At 37.1% G+C, this 22,726-nt stretch overlaps 2 protein-coding genes, 4 non-coding genes and 2 pseudogenes across 7 annotated transcripts; 3 read left to right on the forward strand and 5 right to left on the reverse strand.

Annotated features, from left to right (window-relative positions):
* Nucleotides 1-891: 891 nt before the first annotated feature.
* Nucleotides 892-1,590, forward strand: LOC113046469 (lactosylceramide 1,3-N-acetyl-beta-D-glucosaminyltransferase B-like; annotated as a pseudogene).
* Nucleotides 1,591-1,885: 295 nt separating this feature from the next.
* Nucleotides 1,886-2,625, forward strand: LOC113046470 (lactosylceramide 1,3-N-acetyl-beta-D-glucosaminyltransferase B-like; annotated as a pseudogene).
* A 989-nt stretch (nucleotides 2,626-3,614) lies between these two features.
* LOC113046016 (eukaryotic initiation factor 4A-II-like) lies at nucleotides 3,615-9,559 on the reverse strand. Its single transcript, XM_026206838.1, has 11 exons — nucleotides 9,420-9,559; nucleotides 8,548-8,605; nucleotides 7,437-7,569; nucleotides 7,127-7,266; nucleotides 6,547-6,715; nucleotides 6,239-6,348; nucleotides 5,648-5,791; nucleotides 5,211-5,348; nucleotides 4,842-4,931; nucleotides 4,411-4,490; nucleotides 3,615-4,326 (listed from the first exon to the last, which is right to left on the reverse strand). The coding sequence occupies exons 1-11, from the start codon at nucleotides 9,446-9,448 to the stop codon at nucleotides 4,182-4,184; spliced, it is 1,236 nt and encodes a 411-aa protein (XP_026062623.1). The 5' UTR covers nucleotides 9,449-9,559; the 3' UTR covers nucleotides 3,615-4,181.
* On the reverse strand, nucleotides 5,021-5,097 carry LOC113046513 (small nucleolar RNA SNORD2). The gene has a single exon (XR_003276111.1). It is a non-coding gene; the product is annotated as a small nucleolar RNA SNORD2 (small nucleolar RNA).
* On the reverse strand, nucleotides 5,427-5,612 carry LOC113046509 (small nucleolar RNA SNORA81). The gene has a single exon (XR_003276108.1). It is a non-coding gene; the product is annotated as a small nucleolar RNA SNORA81 (small nucleolar RNA).
* Nucleotides 6,022-6,199, reverse strand: LOC113046508 (small nucleolar RNA SNORA81). The gene has a single exon (XR_003276107.1). It is a non-coding gene; the product is annotated as a small nucleolar RNA SNORA81 (small nucleolar RNA).
* LOC113046514 (small nucleolar RNA SNORD2) lies at nucleotides 6,420-6,490 on the reverse strand. Its single transcript, XR_003276112.1, has one exon. It is a non-coding gene; the product is annotated as a small nucleolar RNA SNORD2 (small nucleolar RNA).
* A 7,747-nt stretch (nucleotides 9,560-17,306) lies between the features above and the next one.
* Nucleotides 17,307-22,236, forward strand: LOC113046017 (DCN1-like protein 1). Of its 2 annotated transcripts, none has more exons than XM_026206839.1 (7): nucleotides 17,307-17,401; nucleotides 18,012-18,225; nucleotides 18,364-18,532; nucleotides 18,638-18,768; nucleotides 18,860-18,942; nucleotides 19,403-19,499; nucleotides 21,586-22,236. In XM_026206839.1, the coding sequence occupies exons 1-7, from the start codon at nucleotides 17,336-17,338 to the stop codon at nucleotides 21,660-21,662; spliced, it is 837 nt and encodes a 278-aa protein (XP_026062624.1). In that variant the 5' UTR covers nucleotides 17,307-17,335; the 3' UTR covers nucleotides 21,663-22,236. The 2 variants fall into 2 exon arrangements, with proteins under 2 accessions (XP_026062624.1, XP_026062625.1); XM_026206840.1 differs by lacking the exon at nucleotides 17,307-17,401 and adding an exon at nucleotides 17,412-17,790.
* The last annotated feature ends 490 nt before the right edge of the window (nucleotides 22,237-22,726 follow it).

Below are 22,726 nucleotides of genomic sequence, written 5' to 3' on the forward strand. Positions count from 1 at the left end.
GTCAATAGATTCTTTAATAAAAGGTAAATGAGGCAGCCACCAGTAGGGTAAAAAAACTGAAATCTTCTTGACAAAAAAAAAATCACAATGAAAACAGCCAAAAAATAAGGCCAGTAATCAGCAACAGAGAATTCTTCTTGGAAACAAACTTAGGCAGAGTTCAATGAGGAAGCTCGGGCACAGATGGTGGCAGGCCTCTGGTCTCACAGAAGCGTACACAGAAGAAGCACAGCAGTAGTTCTATCCAGTGCAGCACTGATACAGAGCAGAACATTGGTAAGAGCAAATAAAAAATACTAGCTGCTAGTTGAAACCACGACAATACAGGACAGGACTTATCAGTGGTTAACGAACAAGCTAACAAAGAGACAGGAGGAAGAAAGGGGAGAAGTAGCAAACGTAATCAGGGGGAAAAGGGGACAGGTGTGTTGTACTTAGAGTAAAGCAGGAGAAGATAGAGAGCAGCTGGGAAGAGGAGAGTGAATGATTGAGTAGACTAAAAGGCCGGTGGCCACAAGAGGACGAAAAAAGGATAGAAAGAGCCAGGCTCATAACACTAAGCCACAGTGGCCACAAAAAGTATCTGGACACTTACATAATTAAAATGCATTGTATTTGCATTTATAAATGCATCAAACCAAAAGTAGCAACACCAAACAAATGATGCTGGACTTCTTATCAAAACTAACTTTGCTTGCCTGAGCCTATTATCAATTTAATAATTAAATTTAACTAAGTTGTGTTTTGCCAGGTTACCTTAATGTCAGGCATCTTCATTTTTGATTGATTTCCTGGTCCCTTATCTCCTCACTTACTGGTGATTCTTGTAAGTCCACTGAAGTTGTCATGTACGTTTCTCTTTCAGACTTTGACAATCACCGTGGAAGCACCTCACTGGCCTTTTGTCTTGACAATGGCTTCAACATCAATGGCAGCTGAACAAGCACTGTACCGGACTGTTTTCTCGTTTCATATTGGAACCCAGACTTGGACACAATATGAAGGCTGCTGTGACTAAATGAGTCAGGAATCTTATGATTTGCAACAGAAGCCAAAGTTCATAGGAGCCATGATATTTTTCATAATGCCTAGATTAAAAAAATACCAACTACGGCTAATAATAATATGCTTTAGTACTTTAATGCTCATGGTGTACTGGGAACAGATTGACAATAACCTTGTAACCTATGTAATGTCTTTCTCGTACCACTACCTTCTCAATAGCTTTACGTTCATTAACGCAAGCTTTAGAGTCAATCCCGAAGACTCTATCAAGTACAAAATCGCAGATACCTAATAAACCACGAGGGGAAGTGTGGTGAAAAGGACGTTCTGTTCCTGCTCTTTGTGAAAAGCTCCTCTGGGAACTTTGAGAGAAGACAAGCCATTCGCTCTACTTGGGGAAACGAGGCATACATTGAAAGGACGCTGGGTGTTACTGTAAGGGTGTTGTTTGCTCTTGGCCTCCATCCTGAACCAGAGCAAAGAAGACTACTTAAGATGCAGCTGCAGTTTGAGGACCAAAGATATCACAACCTCATCCAGCAGGACTTCATGCACTGTAAAAAAAAATATGCCTCTCCAACATAAAAATTTCTAGTGACCCGTTGCACCTAAAATTTTTAGTTGGCCCAATTTAAGTTGCGGAAACCAACTTTTTTGTGTTGTGCTGACAACCCCTGAATGTAGACTGAACTAGAAATAGAATGTTGTGTCAATTAAATATTTTCTGTTGACTAAACATAGCTTGTTGGGCCAACAAGCAGACTCAAATTGAAATAAAATGTTGTATTAAATATTTAATCTTTGTCAAAATAGTCTATTTTTCATTATTTCAAATAAATTACACACTATGCTTTGATAAAGAACATTTTGTAGTACATTCATGGAAATCATGCAATCATTGACCAAACATATTTTTCTTTTTTGACACAACCATTATGTTGAGCCAACATGTATTTCCTCATTTGTACAACTTTTTGCATCAGTAATTTTTTACAGTGTGGACACCTTCCACAATCTTACTCTGAAGCTACTTTTGCAGCTTGGCTGGAAAGAAACCTACTACCACCGTGCCCAATTTCTCATGTCTGCAGATGACGATGTCTTTGTTCACATTCCCAACTTAATTAACTTTTTGCAAGGGACTGGCCACAGTAATGCCAAGGACCTGTGAATAGGAACTCTTCACCACGGTTCACCACCCATCCGAGACAAAGAGAGCAAGTACTACGTGTCCTAAGACTTGTACCCATAGTTGTCTTACCCAGATTACACCCCTGGATCTGGGTATGTCCTCTCCAGAGATGTGGCTACCAAAATCTATCAAACATCACCTTAAACGCTTCCTTTCATATCGATGATGTCTTCCTCGGGATCTACGCCACAGTGCTAGGAATCGCTCACAAGGACCATGTGTTCTTTTCAGGAGAGGGAAAAGCTCCTAATCACCCTTGTATCTACAACCAGATGATGACTTATCATGGACACGTCAAAGACATTTGAGAAATGTGGAAGCTTGTAACAGAAGCTGAAGTTTGTCAGATAACCTCAGGACTGATTTGGAGGCTCTACTGCACTGATGCAAAAGTGAGGCTCCTATGTGTACCATTCCTGTCAAACTCTTACCCGTGTAAGGCAGCTTTTTTTTAATACAACAGTTATTAAAATCGAAAAGACCTCTCAGATTACTAGAGTAACTTTGTAGTCTAAGTTAAACTTTACAAACCTACATACTATTTTGATTGATTTTGAAATAAAGATTAGCAATGTCATAATACTGATCTGAAAACATTCTTCTATCATGCCACTGTCAACTTCAACACCAGTGTCTTTTAACATATCTGTGCTACAGTTTTCATGTGTACTTGCTTTATAGAAGCAGATTAAATATGTCCTGTCCAGAATACTTCCATTTAATTAGTTTCAGCCTGTCTTTGACATATTCACCTTATAAGACTGGTATAAAATTTCTGAATACAATATGAACGGCTGTTGTTCTTTTAGTGTACTAGGTTTGCTTTACTGGTCTCTTTAAGGCTTAGGATACGTCCTCTGTAGCCACACATAAAAATCGGCAGATTTGGATTTCACATGTGCTCAACAAGAAAGTTTAATATGATTATTGTCCGATACATTATGCACCTATACATTACATGGCCAATAGTATGTAGGAACCCTCTACTAAATAAATGCTGCAGTGAGGATATATTTTTGAATGCCAACCTGGAAGTTAATCACCCTGGGGTGCGTTTCCCAAAAGCAACTATGGTCACAAGATTCATCGTTACCAATAAGAGTTCACTGGAACTTGCAACTATAGTTAACTTAATGCTTTTGGAGTAACCCCCTCACCCCTGGTTCCCTCAACAAAACCCCATTAGGATTTTTCCAAAATAAGTTGTGGCTGACAAGCGTATGAATCTTAAAACCATTAAATTTGGATAATGGTCTTGAGAAAGTCAGCAAAAGGAAGTGGGAGTGTGTGTTCCATTCATTAAATCGTTCATTTATATAAAATTTTTATAAATGAACGATTTAATGAAATATATATTACACACACACAAAAAGAAAATTCAGTAGTTACTCCTAGTTCAAAAAACACTGGACAACAATTCATTAACAGAATAATCCGCCTCTTTATTGTCAAATGGGCCAAACACTACATGGAACATAGTTAATGTGTTAAGACCCACCTTTGAAGAGGACTTCACAAAAGTACTTTATAATATACATTTAAAGTATACATTCCACAAAACTAAAAAGTGCCATATATATATATATATATATATAACTAAATAGGTGATGTCAACAAAGTTATACTGCACACATATGTTAGCATAACATAATTGGCAGACTTAATACAGCACTTATATCTTTTAGTCCACAAGTAAATTACTAAACGATGAAGAACATCCAACACGTACATTATGAACATACTAGAGAAAAAATACCTGAAAAAGAATACATGTAAAGAACGCATGTTTTGTAAACACCACCTCCAGTAAATACTGATTTGGTTGGAGTCTACAACCGTCCACACAGAGTCAACGTCACGTATTGAATTTGTAGGTCAGATCCGCAGCCAGCATTGAGGAGTGTAGGTTTTTTTTCCTTCCAATAAAATAAGCGCAAATGGAAGTGATCATTCAACGGCTATCCCTGCATTAAAACTCCAAAGTTTAAATCAGGTCAGCGACATTCATGGGCATCTCCTCAACAGTTGTGTTGTAAAATGTCTCTATGTCTCGAAGAATCCTTTTGTCTTCTTCAGTAACGAAGTTGATGGCTACACCTTTTCTACCAAACCGACCTCCACGGCCAATCCTGAGAAATGACAATTAGAACAATCAACATTAAAAATTAATCACTGAATGCAGACACTGTCGACACCTGAAAAATTTTACTCACCTATGAATATAATTCTCCCGATTTGTTGGCAAGTCATAGTTGATGACAAGTGAAACTTGTTGCACATCAATCCCACGAGCCTGAGGAAAAGTGATCTCAGGGTCAGTAATGCTAAATATGCTCAACTTTTTTGATATTGTAGTCCCTTAACACCAAGCCCTCTACGAGCCATTTAATGTCCAGGCTATAAAACTTAAGCCATTTGTAATAATTTAGACAGATTCTGGACAGACTATTAAGTTTTCCATGGATATTACTAGTATACAATAGTTCTCAGAACACTAGAAAATTTAAAATGTTCAAAATCGGTCAATTTTCTCATACAAGTAATGTGCTGAATCTTACCACTTCAAACCACTAATATTTATCTTAGTTTTATGGCCATTTGTCCCAATGCTTTTAGAAACTCTAAAAATAGAAGCCCTACTCACCAGTAAATCTGTAGTTATGAGCACTCTGCTAGAGCCAGACCTGAACTCTCTCATGATTATGTCACGCTCCTTCTGATCCATGTCTCCATGCTTATTAAAAAAAAAAAAAAAAAAAAAAAAATTCCTTTAACCAATGCAAGTCATCACAAAAGTCACACTAGTTTGGAAACTCTGGACAAGTATGATCAGTAATGTTTAGAAACAAATCTCTCCATAAAAGGTCAGTCCCGAAAGATGGTAGACCATCATTTCATACTTCATCCAGCATTAAACCTGATGTGCAATCTCTCATGTCAATACCTGGCCTATCATGAACTATTAAGCCATTTCTCATGTTTCATCCATTAACATGTACGTACATCAACTTACCAGAGCAGACACCGTGAAGTCTCTGGCATGCATCTTCTCAGTCAGCCAGTCAACCTTTCTTCTCGTGTTCAAGAAAATCACAGCCTGGGTGATTGTAAGGGTCTCGTAGAGGTCACACAGCGTGTCCAACTTCCACTCCTACAGCATAAGTTATAAATTAGCATTAACAGAATCACCACAAAGTGTCCGCCTACATCAACATCCCAATTTCATAATATGTATGGCACAAAATCTTGAGACCTTGGACACCGGACATTAAGAAAGAGGTCCTTCCTAGACTCATTTCCAACCGTGTGCTTTTGCTCTACCTTCTTTAAGATTAACCAGTACTAGCATGAACACCAGAGCAAGACCAGAAGGCCTTGAGCTGGTGATTTTAGTATGGCGCTTTTAAAAGAAGGGAAACGAGACACTAAAAGAGACAACCAGTGCCTCACCTCTCGCTCTACATTGATGTAAAACTGCTTAATACCCTCCAGAGTCAGCTCCTCCTTTTTCACCAGGATGCGAACAGGTTCACGCATGAACTTTGTGGTCACCTCCAGCACATCAGCAGGCATTGTGGCCGAAAGCAGCACAACCTGGCAACAAAACACTATTAGAACATGAACAAAATTCTGGGTCAATTCTGAAAACACTAGTGACAGATTCTGCATTTAATAACTGGTAATGGGGGAAGACTTTAGCAGCGTAGCTGAAACTAAAGCATTGACAAGTCAACAGTCTGGCTAACTGCCCAAGTTCGTTTTTTTTTTTTAAGCCGCAGTGTTTCCCCTTACATGGCATTCAAGATTTCTTCCAGTTGAAAATGTGATGTTGCTCTGGACCTTGAAACATAAGCCACTGGACATTAAGAAAGAGGTCCGACTCTGTTTCATTTCCGGTGCAGGGCTATTGCTCTTCTTCCACGTGATACTCTGCTAGCATTATTGCATAAACCAGGAGAACCTGGAATCTGCAATTTTAGCACAGTTCTTTTGAGCGGAAGACACCTCCATTGAGAATCTGGCATCAAGACATGGACTTACTTGGATGTTTGTGCTTAACTTCTGGAAAATCTCATAGATTTGATCCTTGAACCCACGACTCAGCATTTCATCAGCCTCATCAAGAACAAACATCTTGATCCATTTGGGAGCTGTTAATAAAAACAAAACAATTTTGTGTAATTCAAACCCATAATAAACAGTTAAAACATGGTAGTCAAGTGTATGATCAGTTAGGTTGTAAATGTCTCCATAAACAGGTCAGTCCCGAAAGATGATACCATCACATCATACTGCATCCCAACTGGGTGTGCCTGTTTTAGTCCAATTTATTTGCATTCACTACTTACACAGGTATCTCCTGTTTAGCATGTCAAACACACGGCCTGGCGTGCCAACGACGATGTGTGGAGCCTCAGCCTGGAGTTTTTGCATTTCGTTCCGCACGTTGGTGCCTCCAATGCAGGCATGGCATGAAGCGCCCATGTAGTCACCTAAGGCCAGGATAACCTTCTGAATCTAGAGAGCAGAGAGATAGAAGAAAAATACAAATTTAAAGAACGCTTCATTTCCTCAAGTAATGCTGTTTGTTGGTCAGCATGCACTAATAAAGCCAAACATTGGACCGGTTTGACCAGATGAAAAAGGTCAGTTTGTCTACAATCAACCCATGGAATTCACCTGGCAGTCCAACAACCAAACCATTAACTAAAGTCTAATTTCCAGCCACATACAGTAAATTACTCTGGCTGAAGCATCAAATAATTACTTCCTGCTGAAATAAAAATTATACAGATGAAAATTACATCCACATTTAATGTCTGAGGAAGCAGGAAGAACAGCGAAAGAGTACCTTGAATCGGGCTACTGCCAGAATATGCCGCCTTGGTCTGAGACACTAAGTTTATGGTGACCTCAGGTACAGCATACCTGCTGAGCCAGCTCTCGGGTTGGTGCCAGGACCAGAGCCTGAGTCTCTTTCTGCTCAATCTCCAACTGCTGCAGAATGGAAATGGCAAATGTGGCTGTTTTACCAGTGCCTGACTGGGCCTGAGCGATAACGTCATATCCTATGGACAAGTGAAACAGCAATTCACACTAATGCATAACACATCGCCATCAGTTTAAAAGGAGCAGAGATACACACTTTAAATATAGCCTACATTAGGCAAGTTGCATACAAGAAATCTTTACTGAAAAAGCATATTAAGCAAATGTTAAAATGTAACAACTTTTGTACCTTTTATGCAAGGGATTATAGCTCTCTGCTGGATTGCCGAGGGTTTCTCAAAACCATATGCATAAATTCCACGAAGGAGAGTTTCCTTCAGGTTCATGTCATCAAAATTGTCTGTAATCTCGTTCCAGTTGCTCTGTAAAATCATGTGTATGAGATCTCACTTAATACATGCAGCTCACAAAGCAGAGAAAATATCCTTATTGTAAACTGATGGGACGGAGTAATATGCCGCCTTCGAAATCACAAACAATGAGTACACATGAAAAGCACTAATATTGTAATTAGAATTTTCAATAAACACATTTGTTCTATATTGGGGCATATCAATTGGTCAAGTTTTATATGGCAGCAAAAGCCCTGATTGTTCTCTTTACAGGTTCTCAATCTTCCAACTTCTGAATTCGTAATTAGGAGTCAATGCATTCAAGTGTTTGTAGTCGGAAAGAACAAGAATCTAATTTTCTTCTAAAAGACTGGTCATTATTTTGCACACATAAAATGTAAATTGGTCTAATTTGAATCTGAAAATCAAAAAGCCTGACCCACTAGCTGTTTGAAGGGGAAAGAGACTCGGGACAAAGGCTGAGTTTATGCAAATGGCTCGTTCATTTTTGCTTAAAATAATGTTACTGCAGCATTAGTTTCTTATTTAAATCACTGATTGTTTACATGTCCAGCAAGCTTGAGTTTTGTTTCTTTAAACTGAGGTTAGTATTAGTTTGTGATACTGACACTTGTGACAAGTATAACATTTATATGGTATCAAAAGGTTGATGTCAAAAGACCTTATTAAAAAAAAAAAAAAAAACTATATTGTGATAGTTACCAAGAAATATTTCGGTCATATCACTCCCTGAACTCTCAAAAATATCCCCAAGTTTCCCAGACACTGTGACTTGAGACCATTCATGCCCCATTTCCAACTAGGAAATTTAAAAATACCATAATTCAGACCTCAACATGTAAATGTGCACTCAACATTTATTCTTGCTAGTTAAAATCCAGTGGGTTTTACAGGAATCTGTGCAATCACACAGAATTTGTGAAGAAAAAAATCTAAATCAACTCCTATTTACTAAATCACCCCTCCAGGCTTCATTAGGATACAGACCTCGATGACACCATCAGGCTCCATTCCTTCAGGCCCCCCATGGTCTCGATCTCGTGAGCTTAAAATATAAATAAAAACAGTATAAACTTGTAGTTCAAGTAGTCGCTGAAACTAAATAAGTTATATTGATTGTTAACGGTCGTCCACGTGTCTTTTTCGGAATGTGAACTCGCGTTTCCAGAACTGAAACTTCAGGAAACGCGCGTGCAAGCCAGTGCACGTTCCAAAAATGCCACGTGGACTACGGTTAACAATGACAACAGTAAATAGCCATTTTAACGAATAATAGGTTGTAATCAGTGAAAAGAACCAAGTCAGGGTCTACAATAAAGCCCACGCCCATATTTGGTCCGACTTGTTACAGTAGAATCATATCGTCACGTTTGATGTGCTAAAAGCGGTCCTATAACCCAGAATTATATCAATTATTTAGCTCCCGAAACAGAAATGGCAAAATAAATAAAATAAAAAGACAACTACGTATTTATGAAATACAACTGCAGTGATTAAAGGCAGTGAACACGGTGTGAATGTAAGGCCTCAAGCATGGAGGCCACGAGTTAGATTTCAGGGTGGGCGCGAAGACTAAATAGTCATCATTTCGATCTCTAATGTCGGCACTAAAACACACAAAAAAGTATTAAAATTTAGTCACAGACGCATATGAGCGCGGAGTACGTGAGAATACACATGTAAGCATAACTTACACACCTAACAGGCGTTAGTTAGCCGCGTGGCCTGCGCCACGACAAAATGCACAGCACCGGCGATATAATTAGCCCAACGCCTCTCTCGTTCGACAAGATACACATTTAGGGTCAGTATTTGACAAAGTGAATGAAGGTTACGTGTCTAAAAGAGTTTAACGTTACCTGTTGTAATCAGCAGAACCGGTAGACATGGTCCGTTCGCGACCTCGGCATTCACTCGGAAAGGAAGAACATGTCAATCTCCGGCGATTTTATCTACGCGGAACTTCTTTTTCTTCATTTAGAGTAAAACTTTATAAACGATAAAGCAGCTACACGCGATTTACGTTTTATCGTTCGCGACAAGCGACGCACTGCGAGCTAAATACGTATCAATTTTAGCTGTCTTTATCTTTGTTATGTCCAAGATTGTATGGGACTATTTGAGGAAGCGCAAGGATATTGCACCATTGATGGGGAGTAGTGGCGTCGCTACGGGGTCTCCACAGTTGGGACTCGCTTAAAGTGACAGTTCGCCTTAAAATATGGAGCCAAAAGAGTCTCAATAAAGATAAATGCACACAGTACATTCACATATGCACACACAGGATTCATACATGCACACACATGATTCATAAATACACACACAAGATACATAAATGCGCACAAAATATACAATTGCACACACTACATTCACATATGCACACATAGTTTTCATACATGCACACACATAATCCATAAATACACACACAGGATACACAAATGTGCACAAAATTCACAAATGCACACACAAAATTTAAAAAGCACAGAAGATTCACAAATGCATACAAAATTCAGAAATGCACACACAATTCTGAAATACACACACAATTCAGAAATGCAAACAACATTTACAAATGCACTCAAGATTCACAAATGCACAGGACAAGATTCAGAAATGTATTTCTGATGCACACACACATTTATCTTGATTTACAAACTGCTTGCTGTCTGTGAACTTCACTGCATTTGTGTGTGAATTTTGAGACTCCCCTGACTTGGCTAGACACACAAATGCTTTTTTTTTAAACAGTTAAAATTACAAGAATGCACTCCACGTGGGGGATTTTTTACTTATAAGCCAATCACATGAACGTGTTCACAGAGCCAATATGCCTGGGCATATTATAGCCTACTTATTTATGAAATTGTATGAAGATACAGATGTTTAGATTACAATTCAGGTTTATTTTCTATTATTTTTCACAAAATATAAATTAAAAAATGTCTCAATACATTTAGCCCAGTGACTGCAGAAAAAAAAGTTAACCATGGATTCATAAATTTGAAATATTTTAATGAAAGTAAAAAAAAAAATGCTACACCTTTTTGAATATTTAAATATATCTAAATATTATTTTGGATGCAATATAGAAGTCACTTTAATTATAATATTCGGTCCCTACATGAAGAGAGAGTCAGTGGTCCGCTGCGAGAGGAAAGTGACTCTCCGGCTGCGCAAAGTGAGTCGTTCGCTGAGGAAAGTGAATCGTTCGCTCAACTTCGCTGCGTGAGGAAAGTGAGTCGTTCGCTGAGGAGAGTGAATCGTTCGCTCAACTTCGCTGCGTGAGGAAAGTGAATCGTTCGCTGAGGAAAGGGAGTCGCTCGCTGCATGAACAAAGTGAGTCGTTCGCTGCGTGACTCGTGAGGAAAGTGAATCGTTCGATGAGGAAAGTGAGTCGTTCGCTGCGAGAGGAAAGTGAATCTCCGGCTGCGGAAAGTGAGTCTCCTGCTGCGCAAAGTGGGTCGCCGGCTGCGCAAAGTGAGTCGCCGGCTGCGTGAGCTAAGTGAGTCGTTCGCTGAGGAAAGTGAGTGGTTCGCTGCGTGAGGAAAGTGAATCGTTCGCTGAGGAAAGCTAGTTGTTCGCTGAGGAAAGTGAGTCGTTCGCTGCCTGAGGAAAGTGAATCGTTCGCTGAGGAAAGTGAGTTGTTCGCTGAGGAAAGTGAGTCGTTCGCTGATTGGCTTATAAGTAAACAATCCCCCACGTGGGGTGCATTCTTGTGATTGGCTAAAACAAGGGAGATATCTGATTGGTTGCAGATCATTCCCTGTTTAAATAAAGACATTTGAGTGTTGAGCCAAGTCAAGGGAGTCTCAAAATTCACACACAAATGCAGTGAAGTTCACAGACCGCAAGCAGTTTGTAAATCAAGATACATGTGTGTGTGCATCAGAAATACATTTCTGAATCTTGTCCTGTGCATTTGTGAATCTTGAGTGCATTTGTAAATGTTGTTTGCATTTCTGAATTGTGTGTGTATTTCTGAATTTTGCGTGCATTTCTGAATTTTGTATGCATTTGTGAATCTTCTGTGCTTTTTAAATTTTGTGTGTGCATTTGTGAATTTTGTGCACATTTGTGTATCCTGTGTGTGTATTTATGGATTATGTGTGTGCATGTATGAATCCTATGTGTGCATATGTGAATGTAGTGTGTGCATTTATCTTTATTGATACTCTTTTGGCTCCATATTAAAATGTAGGTTTTAATTTATTCACCTTCATGTTGTTCTAAACATGAATGTCTTTCTTTCACCGTGTAACACAAAAAACAATTAAATTTAACTGTATGAAACACTACAAAGGAAGTGAATGATGACTACAAATATTGTATGGCTAATAATTAAAAGTTTTTGTGTGAACTATTCCTTTTAGTGATAGAGGTTGAGAGCCTTATTTATCTTAGATTTATTTATTTATTTGTATTTAATTATATACTATAATTATTTGTATTTGTATGTAAGCATTAACAAAGAGTAATACCTAGTTATTTAAATATTATTAAAAAAAAGTATTAATCAACGTATACTGATTTTAACTTTTAACATTCTGTTACAGTTTTTCTCAGTCGCTTTGGTACATTTCTCGAATCAAACTCACAATTTGCAAAACAGTAAGTGCATTTCTCAAAACAATTTGTACAAATAGCAAAACACCATGTATCTCCTGCAAAAGCCAGTCTCTTACTCAAAATCCTTAGTTCATCTCTCAAAAGTGAATATCTGTGTCAATGAACATGTGTCAGTGCCATCAGAATGACAAGTCCTTGTGTCATTGTGTGCGGATAAGACAGTCAAATTGTTTAGTCATGTTGTTACAATTTTCTCAGTCACTTTGGTACAATTCTCAGATCAGAATTGAAATTCTCAAAACTACCTGTTCAATTCTCACATCATTTTGTCACTTGTGCACATCATAAAAGCAGTTTCTCATTTCTTTGAACAAGTTACAAATGCTTTTGTACATCCATGCAAATGATTATGTACAACTCTCTGTTGTTTCCTACATTATCAGTTGCTAATGTCATGTTGCTCAAAGTGTATTATATAGTTTTCTGTGCAATAGGCTTACCCCTCAAAACATCTAGTCTTTAGTTCATCGTATAAGTCATTAAATGCATTTAATTTTTACACATTATTATTAGACTTTTTGTCAATTTGCCATGAATTGTGTAAGTGAATCTTTACTAATGAAGAGAATGTAGATGATAAACCAATGACAAACCATTTCTCTAAAATAGCTCAAAAGTTCATCTCATGAATCTTCAGTTAGAAAGCTTATACTGTATAGACAGAGGACAACACAAGAGTTACACATTCTGACAATTGACTTATTTTCATCTTTGTGCCCATATTTCTTTTTTCTTTTCTATATCACAGTGACATTGTAAAGGTTTTTTTTTTTTTGGAAAGACCACTAGTACTGTAAAAGTGTAACTGGGAATTCAATCCAGTCTCTTTCAGTCAATACCCCACACACAGTAATGTGTACTTTTGAAATGATTATATGGCATACATAAGCATATGACATACTGTTCAATACAGTGACTGTCATCTAAAATGTTGCCATAGTTTACATCAAAACATCCCTCCCGAATAAACTGTTCGACACTGTTAGACGGCTCGACACAGAGCTGGAGAGCCACTGACGGAGCCACAGAGGTCCTCAAACAGTGCAGCACATATAATAACATCAGAAATGCCTATTTCAAACAAATAGCTCTAGTGTAAGCGAGCAACATAGAAAAACGATTTTATATTCTAGGAGAGAAAGAGAAGTGTATTCACCTGGCGGCACAGTATATATCCTCCTGCCATCAAATGAGGGACAGATGCTGATCCCTTTTTTCCATTTTCCATCTGTATTCATTTACGTTGTTTTTTCATTACAGTTTTTCTCAATTGCTTTGGCTCAGTTCTCAAATGATTTTTTTATTTCCCAAAACATTAAGTTCAGATCTCTGAACAATTCGCTTCTTTTTCACATCAGATTGGAATTTCTTATTGATTTTAACAAATTGCAAATGCTTTGGCACATGTGTGCAAAGAGTACATACAACTGTCTGCAGTTTGGACAACAAATAATTGCATATGGCTTGTTGATCAAAACTGATGACTCGATTCTCAGTTACACTGTCAAACACTTCAGAACTTCTCAGACATTTTTTATTGTGTAAGCCATCACATTCAAAACGATCTATTCAATTATCATAATTAGTATACATGAATGTATATTCTAAAATATATCTGACATTGGCATTATTTGTAATGTCTGCTAAATTGGCAAGTTACCTCTAATTGCATTCGCAATCTAATTGCAAATTACCTCTAATATGAATCAACCATTTAACCATTTACGTAACCAATCAACTTTGGGAGTATATATATATATATATATATATATATATATATATATATATATATATATATATATATATATATATATATATATATATGTATATATATATGTAGATTGCCCACAGCACAATCACTGCTGTAGAAGTTTTTGAGAATGGAGGATGTTCACAACCCTGAACTGCAGCAACATGCTCGTGGAAGAGCAATTGGAAGGCGTGTAAGAAGGTGGTGGTAGAGGAAGAAATAATCGAGGAAGAGGTGGAAATAGAAGAGTCAGAGTCTCTGATGAAATCCGAGCCACGCTTGTGGGTCATGTCATAAATCATGGTTTTACAATGGAAGAGGCTGGTCGAAGAGTACAGCCTAATGTAAACCGGTCCACAGTGTCATCAATTGTGCAAACCTTTCGTAGGGAAAACGGGTAAATATGTTTTTTTTTTTTTTTTTTTACAGTATGTAAAGTGTTTTTACAGCATAAACAACAATATTGTAAAGGTAAATTGCAAGTCTATTTGTTTATTCTATAGAACTGCACGACAACCTCGCGCCATTTCAGAGAACGGTGTGAGCACACATATTCCACACGCTGGGCCCTATAATACCCAAATCCTGGCCTTCCTAAATGCACTTTACAGAGACCTGATTCCAGAAGAAGAAAGAGGTTGTCTGGGATAATGTCAGCTTCCACCGAACCAACAGTGTTAGGGACTGGTTTGCTGCACATGAAAGGATAACAGTGGAATTCCTTCCACTATACTCTCCATTCCTAAATCCAATAGAAGAGTTTTTTTCAGCATGGAGGTGGAAAGTGTATGATCATAGACCACAAAATCAGATGTCTTTGTTGGATGCTATGAATGCTGCATGTGAGGACATCACAGCTGACCATTGCAGGGGATGGGTGCGGCATTCAAGGAGATTTTTTCCACGGTGTGTGGCAATGGAAAACATCAGATGTGATGTTGATGAAAGTCTCTGGCCTGACCAACGTGAGCGACAAGATGTCCACCAAGAATTTTTTTTTTCATGTTATTTGTTGTATTTGTGGTAATACACAAAAATGAAATGTAAAGTGAAATCTTGTTACTCTTGTAAGTTACTTTACATGTACAGTAAATACACTTGTATTGTGTGTGTATATACACATGAAGTACAAAAATAAACACTGTAAAAATACAAATGTTCATAGACTTTTTTTATTTTTTTATTTTTTTTGTTTAAACCCTTAATTTTCATGGTTGACTGTTGTGGGGAATAAACAACTAAACATTTTGACCAGCGTGAGTAACACAATGACAAAAATACTTTAGATTTTGGTGGCCTTGGCCAAATTATTGACACAATAACTAGGTTTTGAAGCATGAGTTAAATGTTTTGGGTGAGTAACTACATTTTGCAGACATGCTATAAAGTTTTGAAGTTCCTGCAAACAGTTGTGACATTAGCACTCACAGTTTAGAGAATGTTAAGACTGTTTAGAAAAATGTGCCAAAGCAATTGAGAAAAACTGTATACAAACATTCTGGTGAATAATTGTGTGATTGTGTGACTCACACTGGTCAAAATGTTTAGTTGTTTTTTCACCACAATGGTTAACCATGAAAATTAAGGGTTTAAACAAAAATATCATATTTGTTGAGAAAATTCAATAGCATGTAGGAAAAAAAAGAAGTCTATGAACATTTGTATTTTTACAGTGTTTATTTTTGTACTTCATGTGTATATACACAATACAAGTGTATTTACTGTACATGTAAAGTAACTGACAAGAGTAACAAGATTTCACTTTACATTTCATATTTGTGTATTACCACACATACACAAACAACAAATAACAGTCATGGGGGAAAAAAAACAAAAAAACAAATTATTCTTGGTGGACATCTTGCAGTAAAGTAATACAGGTAAAGTAATACAGGCATCTTAGAAAAACAGGAAAACTCACTAAGTGCACACCAATGGTTTTCCTCTACCACCACCACGTATTCTTACATGCCTTCCAAGTGCTCTTCCACAAGCATGTTGCTGCAGTTCAGGGTTGTGAATGTCCTCCATTCTCAAAAACTTCTACAGCAGTGATTGTGCTGTGGGCAATCTACATATATATATACATATATATATATATATATATATATATATATACTCCCAAAGTTGATTGGTTACGTAAATGGTTAAATGGTTGATTCATATTAGAGGTAATTTGCAATTAGATTGCGAATGCAATTAGAGGTAATTTGCCAATTTAGCAGACATTACAAATAATGTCAATGTCAGATATATTTTAGAATATACATTCATGTATACTAATTATGATAATTGAATAGATCGTTTTGAATGTGATGGCTTACACAATAAAAAATGTCTGAGAAGTTCTGAAGTGTTTGACAGTGTAACTGAGAATCGAGTCATCAGTTTTGATCAACAAGCCATATGCAATTATTTGTTGTCCAAACTGCAGACAGTTGTATGTACTCTTTGCACACATGTGCCAAAGCATTTGCAATTTGCTCAAATCAATAAGAAATTCCAATCTGATGTGAAAAAGAAGCGAATTGTTCAGAGATCTGAACTTAATGTTTTGGGAAATAAAAAAATCATTTGAGAACTGAGCCAAAGCAATTGAGAAAAACTGTAATAGGCCTACATATTTGGCAACATTGTGAAATTTTATATAGTCATGCTAATAAAGCTCATTTGAATTGATGTTGAAGAGATGTTAGATAGATAGATTTATATACAGACAGAGAGATAGATAGATAGATAGATAGATAGATAGATAGATAGATAGATAGATAGATAGATAGATAGATAGATAGATAGATAGATAGATAGATAGATAGATGAACAGACAGACAGAAATCTAGATAGATAGATAGATAGATAGATAGATTTATAGACAGACAGACAGAAATATAGACAGACAGACAGATAGATAGATAGATAGATAGATAGATAGATAGATAGATAGATAGATAGATATATGATAGATAGATAGATAGATAGATCATAAGAAAGATAGATAGATAGATAGATAGATAGATAGATAGATAGATAGATAGATGGATAGATAGATAGATAGATATATAGATAGATAGATAGATAGATAGATAGATAGATAGATAGATAGATAGATAGATAGATAGATAGATAGATAGATAGATAGATAGATAGATAGATAGATAGATAGATAGATCATAAGAAAGGAAAACGCCTGAGAAGTTCAGTTCAGTAGCCTGGTCATAGAACATATTTCAAATATTCAGCTTATTCATTTTAATATAATATTACAATTCCTTATTACACAGGTGGACGCTAGATTTACCTCTTACAGATTGCCGTTCATAAATAAATACATACATAAATAAATAAAAGTATTTCGTATATGAGCATAGCCTTCCGAGTGCCGTACAAGTGTCACTGCGCATGAGCGGAAGTAGGTGCAGGGCAGAGAGGGATAGCGGAAGAGGGAGTCTGGAAATCACAAACATGGTAAATGTGTAAAAACAACAACAAAACAATTATTTCACTAATGTGTGTTGCAGTCTTAAAATACCCATGACGCGCTACGACGAATCACGTTTAGATATTAGGCTGTTTTGACGTCGACATTCCTTTAAATCTACCCAGCAGGACAGTGGGTTTATTGATGAATTGATGTCAGACATCTATACAGAGCAGGTAGCTTTGAAGCTAGCGAGGTCAAAGCTGTTGGACAGCAGGGCTGTCAAGTTCATTGTGCAGATGAGAAGCCGGACTAATGGGCCACAGTATAGGATTATTTGTTTGTTTATCGGTTACGAACCCTTGTGCAAACAGTGTCAAATGCTGCTGAAAGGCAGTTCAGTAGACAAGCGCTCGTTATGTATGACGTCTTCGTGGTATGTAACTTATATTCATACTTTCTAGTATATAGCAGATATATTATTTCTATGACTAGTCATTAAAAATAAAATTATATTGAAGGATATGCCATTTAGTGTCAATATGCCATTGAGAGACAGATTCTTAACACAGACTGGGTCTATATACAAGAACATGCTGCTGTATTATACAGTATCTTACTACGTGAATGTGACTTTATGCTTTTTCCCTTTTACAGAACAAGCTGAAATCCTCTCAGAAGGATAAAGTTCGCCAGTTCATGATCTTTACCCAGTCAAATGAGAAAACCGCATTGAATTGTTTGTCACAGAATGATTGGAAACTAGACGTTGCTACAGACAACTTTTTCCAAAATCCCGACCTTTACATACATAACCTAAAGGGAACACTAGACCGGAAGAAGTTAGAACAGCTTTACAATCGGTACAGAGGTAAGGATTGAGCAGCATATCATAACTTTTTAAAATAGTGTTTTGTGTGTTAGAAAATAGTTTTATTACAAACACACTAAACCATGCTTTGTGTAACTTTTCTGTGAGAAAATGTCTTGCATTGTTTTCATTTTACAGACCCTCAAGATGATAACAAGATTGGTATAGATGGAATCCAACAGTTCTGCGATGATTTGGGACTTGATCCAGCCAGTGTAAGTGTTCTGCTAATAGCTTGGAAGTTTCGGGCGGCAACACAATGCGAGTTCTCCAAACAAGAATTTATGGAAGGAATGGCTGAGCAAGGGTAAAACATTTTTTTTATCACATTTGAGCTCCCTGAATCATCTTTTCCCCTCATCCTGTAACTTGCATGCTTAAAAATAAAAATCTTTGCCTTTGTTTTGTCAAGGTGTGACAGTATAGAGAAACTCAAAGCACAGCTACCCAGGATGGAGCAAGAGTTGAAGGACCAAGGGAAATTTAAAGACTTCTATCAGTTCACATTCAACTTTGCTAAGAATCCAGGACAGAAGGGCTTAGGCATGTGTTGGGTTCATCCTCATTTGTTCCTTTAATTTTTATTTATAGTTAACTAGTGTTTTTTCAGTTTTATTGTTTTGTTTTTCTCTAGACCTAGAAATGGCAATTGCATACTGGAATTTAATATTGGCTGGGCGTTTTAAATTTCTAGATCTATGGAACAAATTTTTATTGGTGAGTATTGTTCTGTTCATGGCTTTAAGTTTTTTATTGATCTGACTATTAACCTGAATATGTTTTTTTAAATCTATACTCGTATAGCATCACCAAACTGAAAAACACATAGTGCTGCCCTAAAAACACAACACTTAAACATGCACTTTGTTTCTAGATGATGCATGACTATTTTAATATGTGTTACAGAATAGGCTCAAAATACCAAACATGTTTGGATGGATTCATAGTGTGATGCTAAAAAAAAAAAGAGTCTGTGCCCATAAAACACTGTGAAATCTGTCTACTCTGGCTACACTAAATCTGCAGACTGTCTCTGGTTTATGATAATTATCATTGATGTTTCCAGACTGACAATTGGGGCAAAAAGTTGTAATCCAGTCTTAACTGGTAAAAGTAATGTTTAATCACTGTAAAACTGAATGAAAATGTTTTGTTTGCTTTTGCTTATGCATTACAGGAGCATCATAAGCGATCCATTCCCAAAGACACATGGAACCTCTTGTTAGATTTCAGCACGATGATCACAGACGATATGTCAAACTACGATGAGGAAGGTTAGTTTGAACTACTTTCACTTAATTCATCTTTTACCTGTTTATATAAACTCACTGGTCACTTTATTAGGTACACTTTGCTAGTACCGGGCCGGACCACCTTTTGCCTGCAGAACTTTATTTGAGTAAAGTGAACTCATGAATTGTCATGTTCAAGAAACCAGTTTGAGATGATTTGAGCTTTGTGACATGGTGCATTATCTTGCTGGAAATACATGCTGGGTACAGTGTAGTCATAAAGGGATGGACATGGTCAGCAACAATACTCAGGCTGTGGCATTGAAACGATGCTCAGTTGGTACTAAGGAGCCCAAAGTATGCCAAGAAAATATCCCCCACACCATTACACCACCAGCAGCAGCCTGAACCGTTGAGACAAGGCAGGATGGATCCATGCTTTCATGTTCTTTACGCCAATTTCTGACCCATCTGAATGTCACAGCAGAAATAGTATAGTGCTGCTTGAATATTTGTGAACCCTTTACAGTTTTCTGTATTTCTGCATAAACATGACCCAAAACATGAGCAGTTTTGCTTAAGTATTGAAAGTTAACAAATAGAACCAATCAAACAAATAAGTCAGAAATATTTTCTTTGTCATTTATTGAGAAACATTATCACATATCAGTGAGTTGGAAAAGTATGTGAATCTTTGCTTTCAGTAACTGGTGTGACCCCTTAATGCAGCAATAACTGCAGGGAAAGTTTCTAGTAACTGCTGTTCAGTCCTGCACATATTTTTAGCCCATTCCTCAGTGAAGAAACAATTCAACTCTGTGATGTTGGTGGTTTTTTTCCTATGAGCTGCTTGCTTCTGCTCCTTCCACAACATTTCAATTGGATTAAGGTCCGGACTTTGACTCAATCATTCCAAAACATTAGCGTTCTTCTTGTGTGCTTGGGGTCGTTGTCTTGCTGCGTTGCCCACTTTCTCTTGAGACTCAGTTCTAGGACAGATGTCCTGACCTTTTACTTTAGAACTTGCTTGTATAGTTTAAAATTCGTCGTTCCATCAATGATGGCAAGCCATGCTGGCCAAGATGAAGCAAAACAGGCCCAAACCATGATACTACCACCTCCATGTTTCACCATTGGGATAAGGTTCTTATGCTGGTATATAGTGTGCTCTTTTCTCCAAACATAACGCTACTCATTTAAAACAAAAAGTCTTATTTTGGTCTCATCTGTCAACAAAATCTTTCTCCAGCAGCCTCGTCCACATGATCTTTAGCAAACTGCAGACTGGCTCCAATGTTCTTTTTGGAGAGCACTGGCAGTGGCTTTCTCCTTGTAACTCTGCCATGAACACCATGGATGCTCAAGGGTTCTCCTGAATGTGGAATCATGAACATTATCTTTAGCCAATGTGAGAGGCTTTTAGTTACTTAGAAGTTACCCAGGGTTCTTTTGCACCCTCGCAGACTAATACACATCTTGCTTTTAGAGGGATCTTTGTTGGTTAACCACTACTGGGGAGGGTTACGATAGTCTTGAATTTCCTCCATCTGTACACAATCTTTCTGACTGTGGATTTGTAGTCCACACACTTTAGAGATGGCTTTGTGACCTTTAACAGCCTGAAGAGCAACAGCAATTCTTTTTCTAAGGTCTCCAGAGATCTGTTTTGTTCGTGCCATGGTACACTTCCACAGACTTGATTAAACTTTGATTGATTCCAGTTCTTTAAATGAAACTGCAGACACTGAAACCTGATAGTCATGGACTCTAACTTCACCTTCAAATTAACAGCGAATCCTAGAGATACACATACTTTTGCAACACACCAATATGGGAAACTGGATAATTTTTCTCAATAAATAAATCACAAAGAAAATATTTTTGTCCCATTTGTTTGATTGGGTTCTATTTGTCTTCTTTTAGGTCACATTTATACAGAAATTTCTAAAACTGTTTGCAAACTTTCAAGCAGCACTGAGTAGATACATGTGTGTTTGTTTATATATATATATATATATATATGATGTCAAAGCATTAGACTTAGTGCTTGTTTTAATTTTGCGAGTAAATTAAAAAATGAAGTTTGCATTCGTACTTCTGACGTTTTCTGTTTTTTGTTTTTTTTTAGGAGCATGGCCAGTACTTATTGACGATTTTGTGGAGTTTGCGCGACCGTACATTGGCACCAAGAGCACAGCTGTATAAGGAGACTTCTTCTGAGGACCATCTGGACCTCACTAAAAAAAAAACAGCTTCTGCTGAGCACAGAGGACTGGACTGAGATCTGCAATGCCTTTTCCAAGCTCTCAGGACTGAGACATTTATACGAACCAGAGACATTAAAGGCATCTTTTCTCTTCAGTCGTCTAATGGTGGTTTGGGCTTTTATCATTTTGGGCCGGTTTTTGTTTTGACTTCATACAGGATCTTATTCAGTCCATGGGACTTCAGTGGTCTCATTCAGATGAAGCGGTTTGTCAAACAAGCCGTCACAGATACAGTTAGGAAATGTCAAGATCTTAATTTTAGTACTCCTTGTGCATTCTTGCTTTGAATGTTTGTTTCTTTCCAATTGTTTTTTATGAAAATTATACGTCAGAGTTTGTTGATCGTTCTCTCTTTTTTATAAAACAGAGTAGCTGGTGTCTCGAGAGCCAGAGTCACGTTCATGCTTTCTTTTTGTGTTTTTATTGTGACTTAATGTACTTTGTCTGTTGATATCCAGACAGTGATTTCACTTTGCTTGTTTGGTTTTGATTAAATCAATAGGTCATAATAACTGAGAATATTATATTTGACAGTCCTAGAAATAATATTGATTTGAACATTACCTCAGTTTTCCTTGATGAATGACTCCATTTGATGTATTGATATACTGTGTTTGCAGTTCATTCAGCACTTTGATAAGTCACATAATCCATACAATAAAATCAGGTTATAGTTGATGAATAAAGTCGGATGGCCTTGAAAATATTGTGCATGTGTTTGTGTGTGGTAGTTCAGTGAGTGTTTACACACACAGTGCAACTTCCTTGTAAAGTTATTTGAATAATTTATGATTCCCCCAAAAAGGAAAATCATCATTTACTCCCCTCTATGTTGTCAGTCACAAACCTGTATGACTTTCTTTGTTTTAAAGAACACAAAACATGATACCAAACAGTTTTGGTAACCACTATGGACTTCTGTTATAAAATCATATAATATATTATATGTTCTCCAGAAGAAAGTTTCTTACAGTTTTAGAATGACATGTGGGTGAGTAAATG

The sequence above is a fragment of the Carassius auratus genome, chromosome 27 (assembly GCF_003368295.1).
Source record: "Carassius auratus strain Wakin chromosome 27, ASM336829v1, whole genome shotgun sequence".
In the NCBI taxonomy this organism is placed as follows: Eukaryota; Metazoa; Chordata; class Actinopteri; order Cypriniformes; family Cyprinidae; genus Carassius; species Carassius auratus.

Bases quoted from the DNA above. Each gene is read 5' to 3' on its own strand.
- LOC113046017 (XM_026206839.1), top strand. From the start codon at position 17,336: ATGAGCGGAAGTAGGTGCAGGGCAGAGAGGGATAGCGGAAGAGGGAGT. The intron at 18,533-18,637 runs GTAAAACATTTT...TGTTTTGTCAAG, and splicing joins GAAGGAATGGCTGAGCAAGG to GTGTGACAGTATAGAGAAAC. The intron at 18,769-18,859 runs GCATGTGTTGGG...GTTTTTCTCTAG, and splicing joins TCCAGGACAGAAGGGCTTAG to ACCTAGAAATGGCAATTGCA.
- LOC113046016 (XM_026206838.1), bottom strand. From the start codon at position 9,448: ATGTCTACCGGTTCTGCTGATTACAACAG. The intron at 6,349-6,546 runs GTAAGTAGTGAA...TTTTATTAACAG, and splicing joins GCTAAACAGGAGATACCTGT to CTCCCAAATGGATCAAGATG. The intron at 4,491-4,841 runs GTGAGTAGGGCT...ACTTTTCCTCAG, and splicing joins TCATAACTACAGATTTACTG to GCTCGTGGGATTGATGTGCA.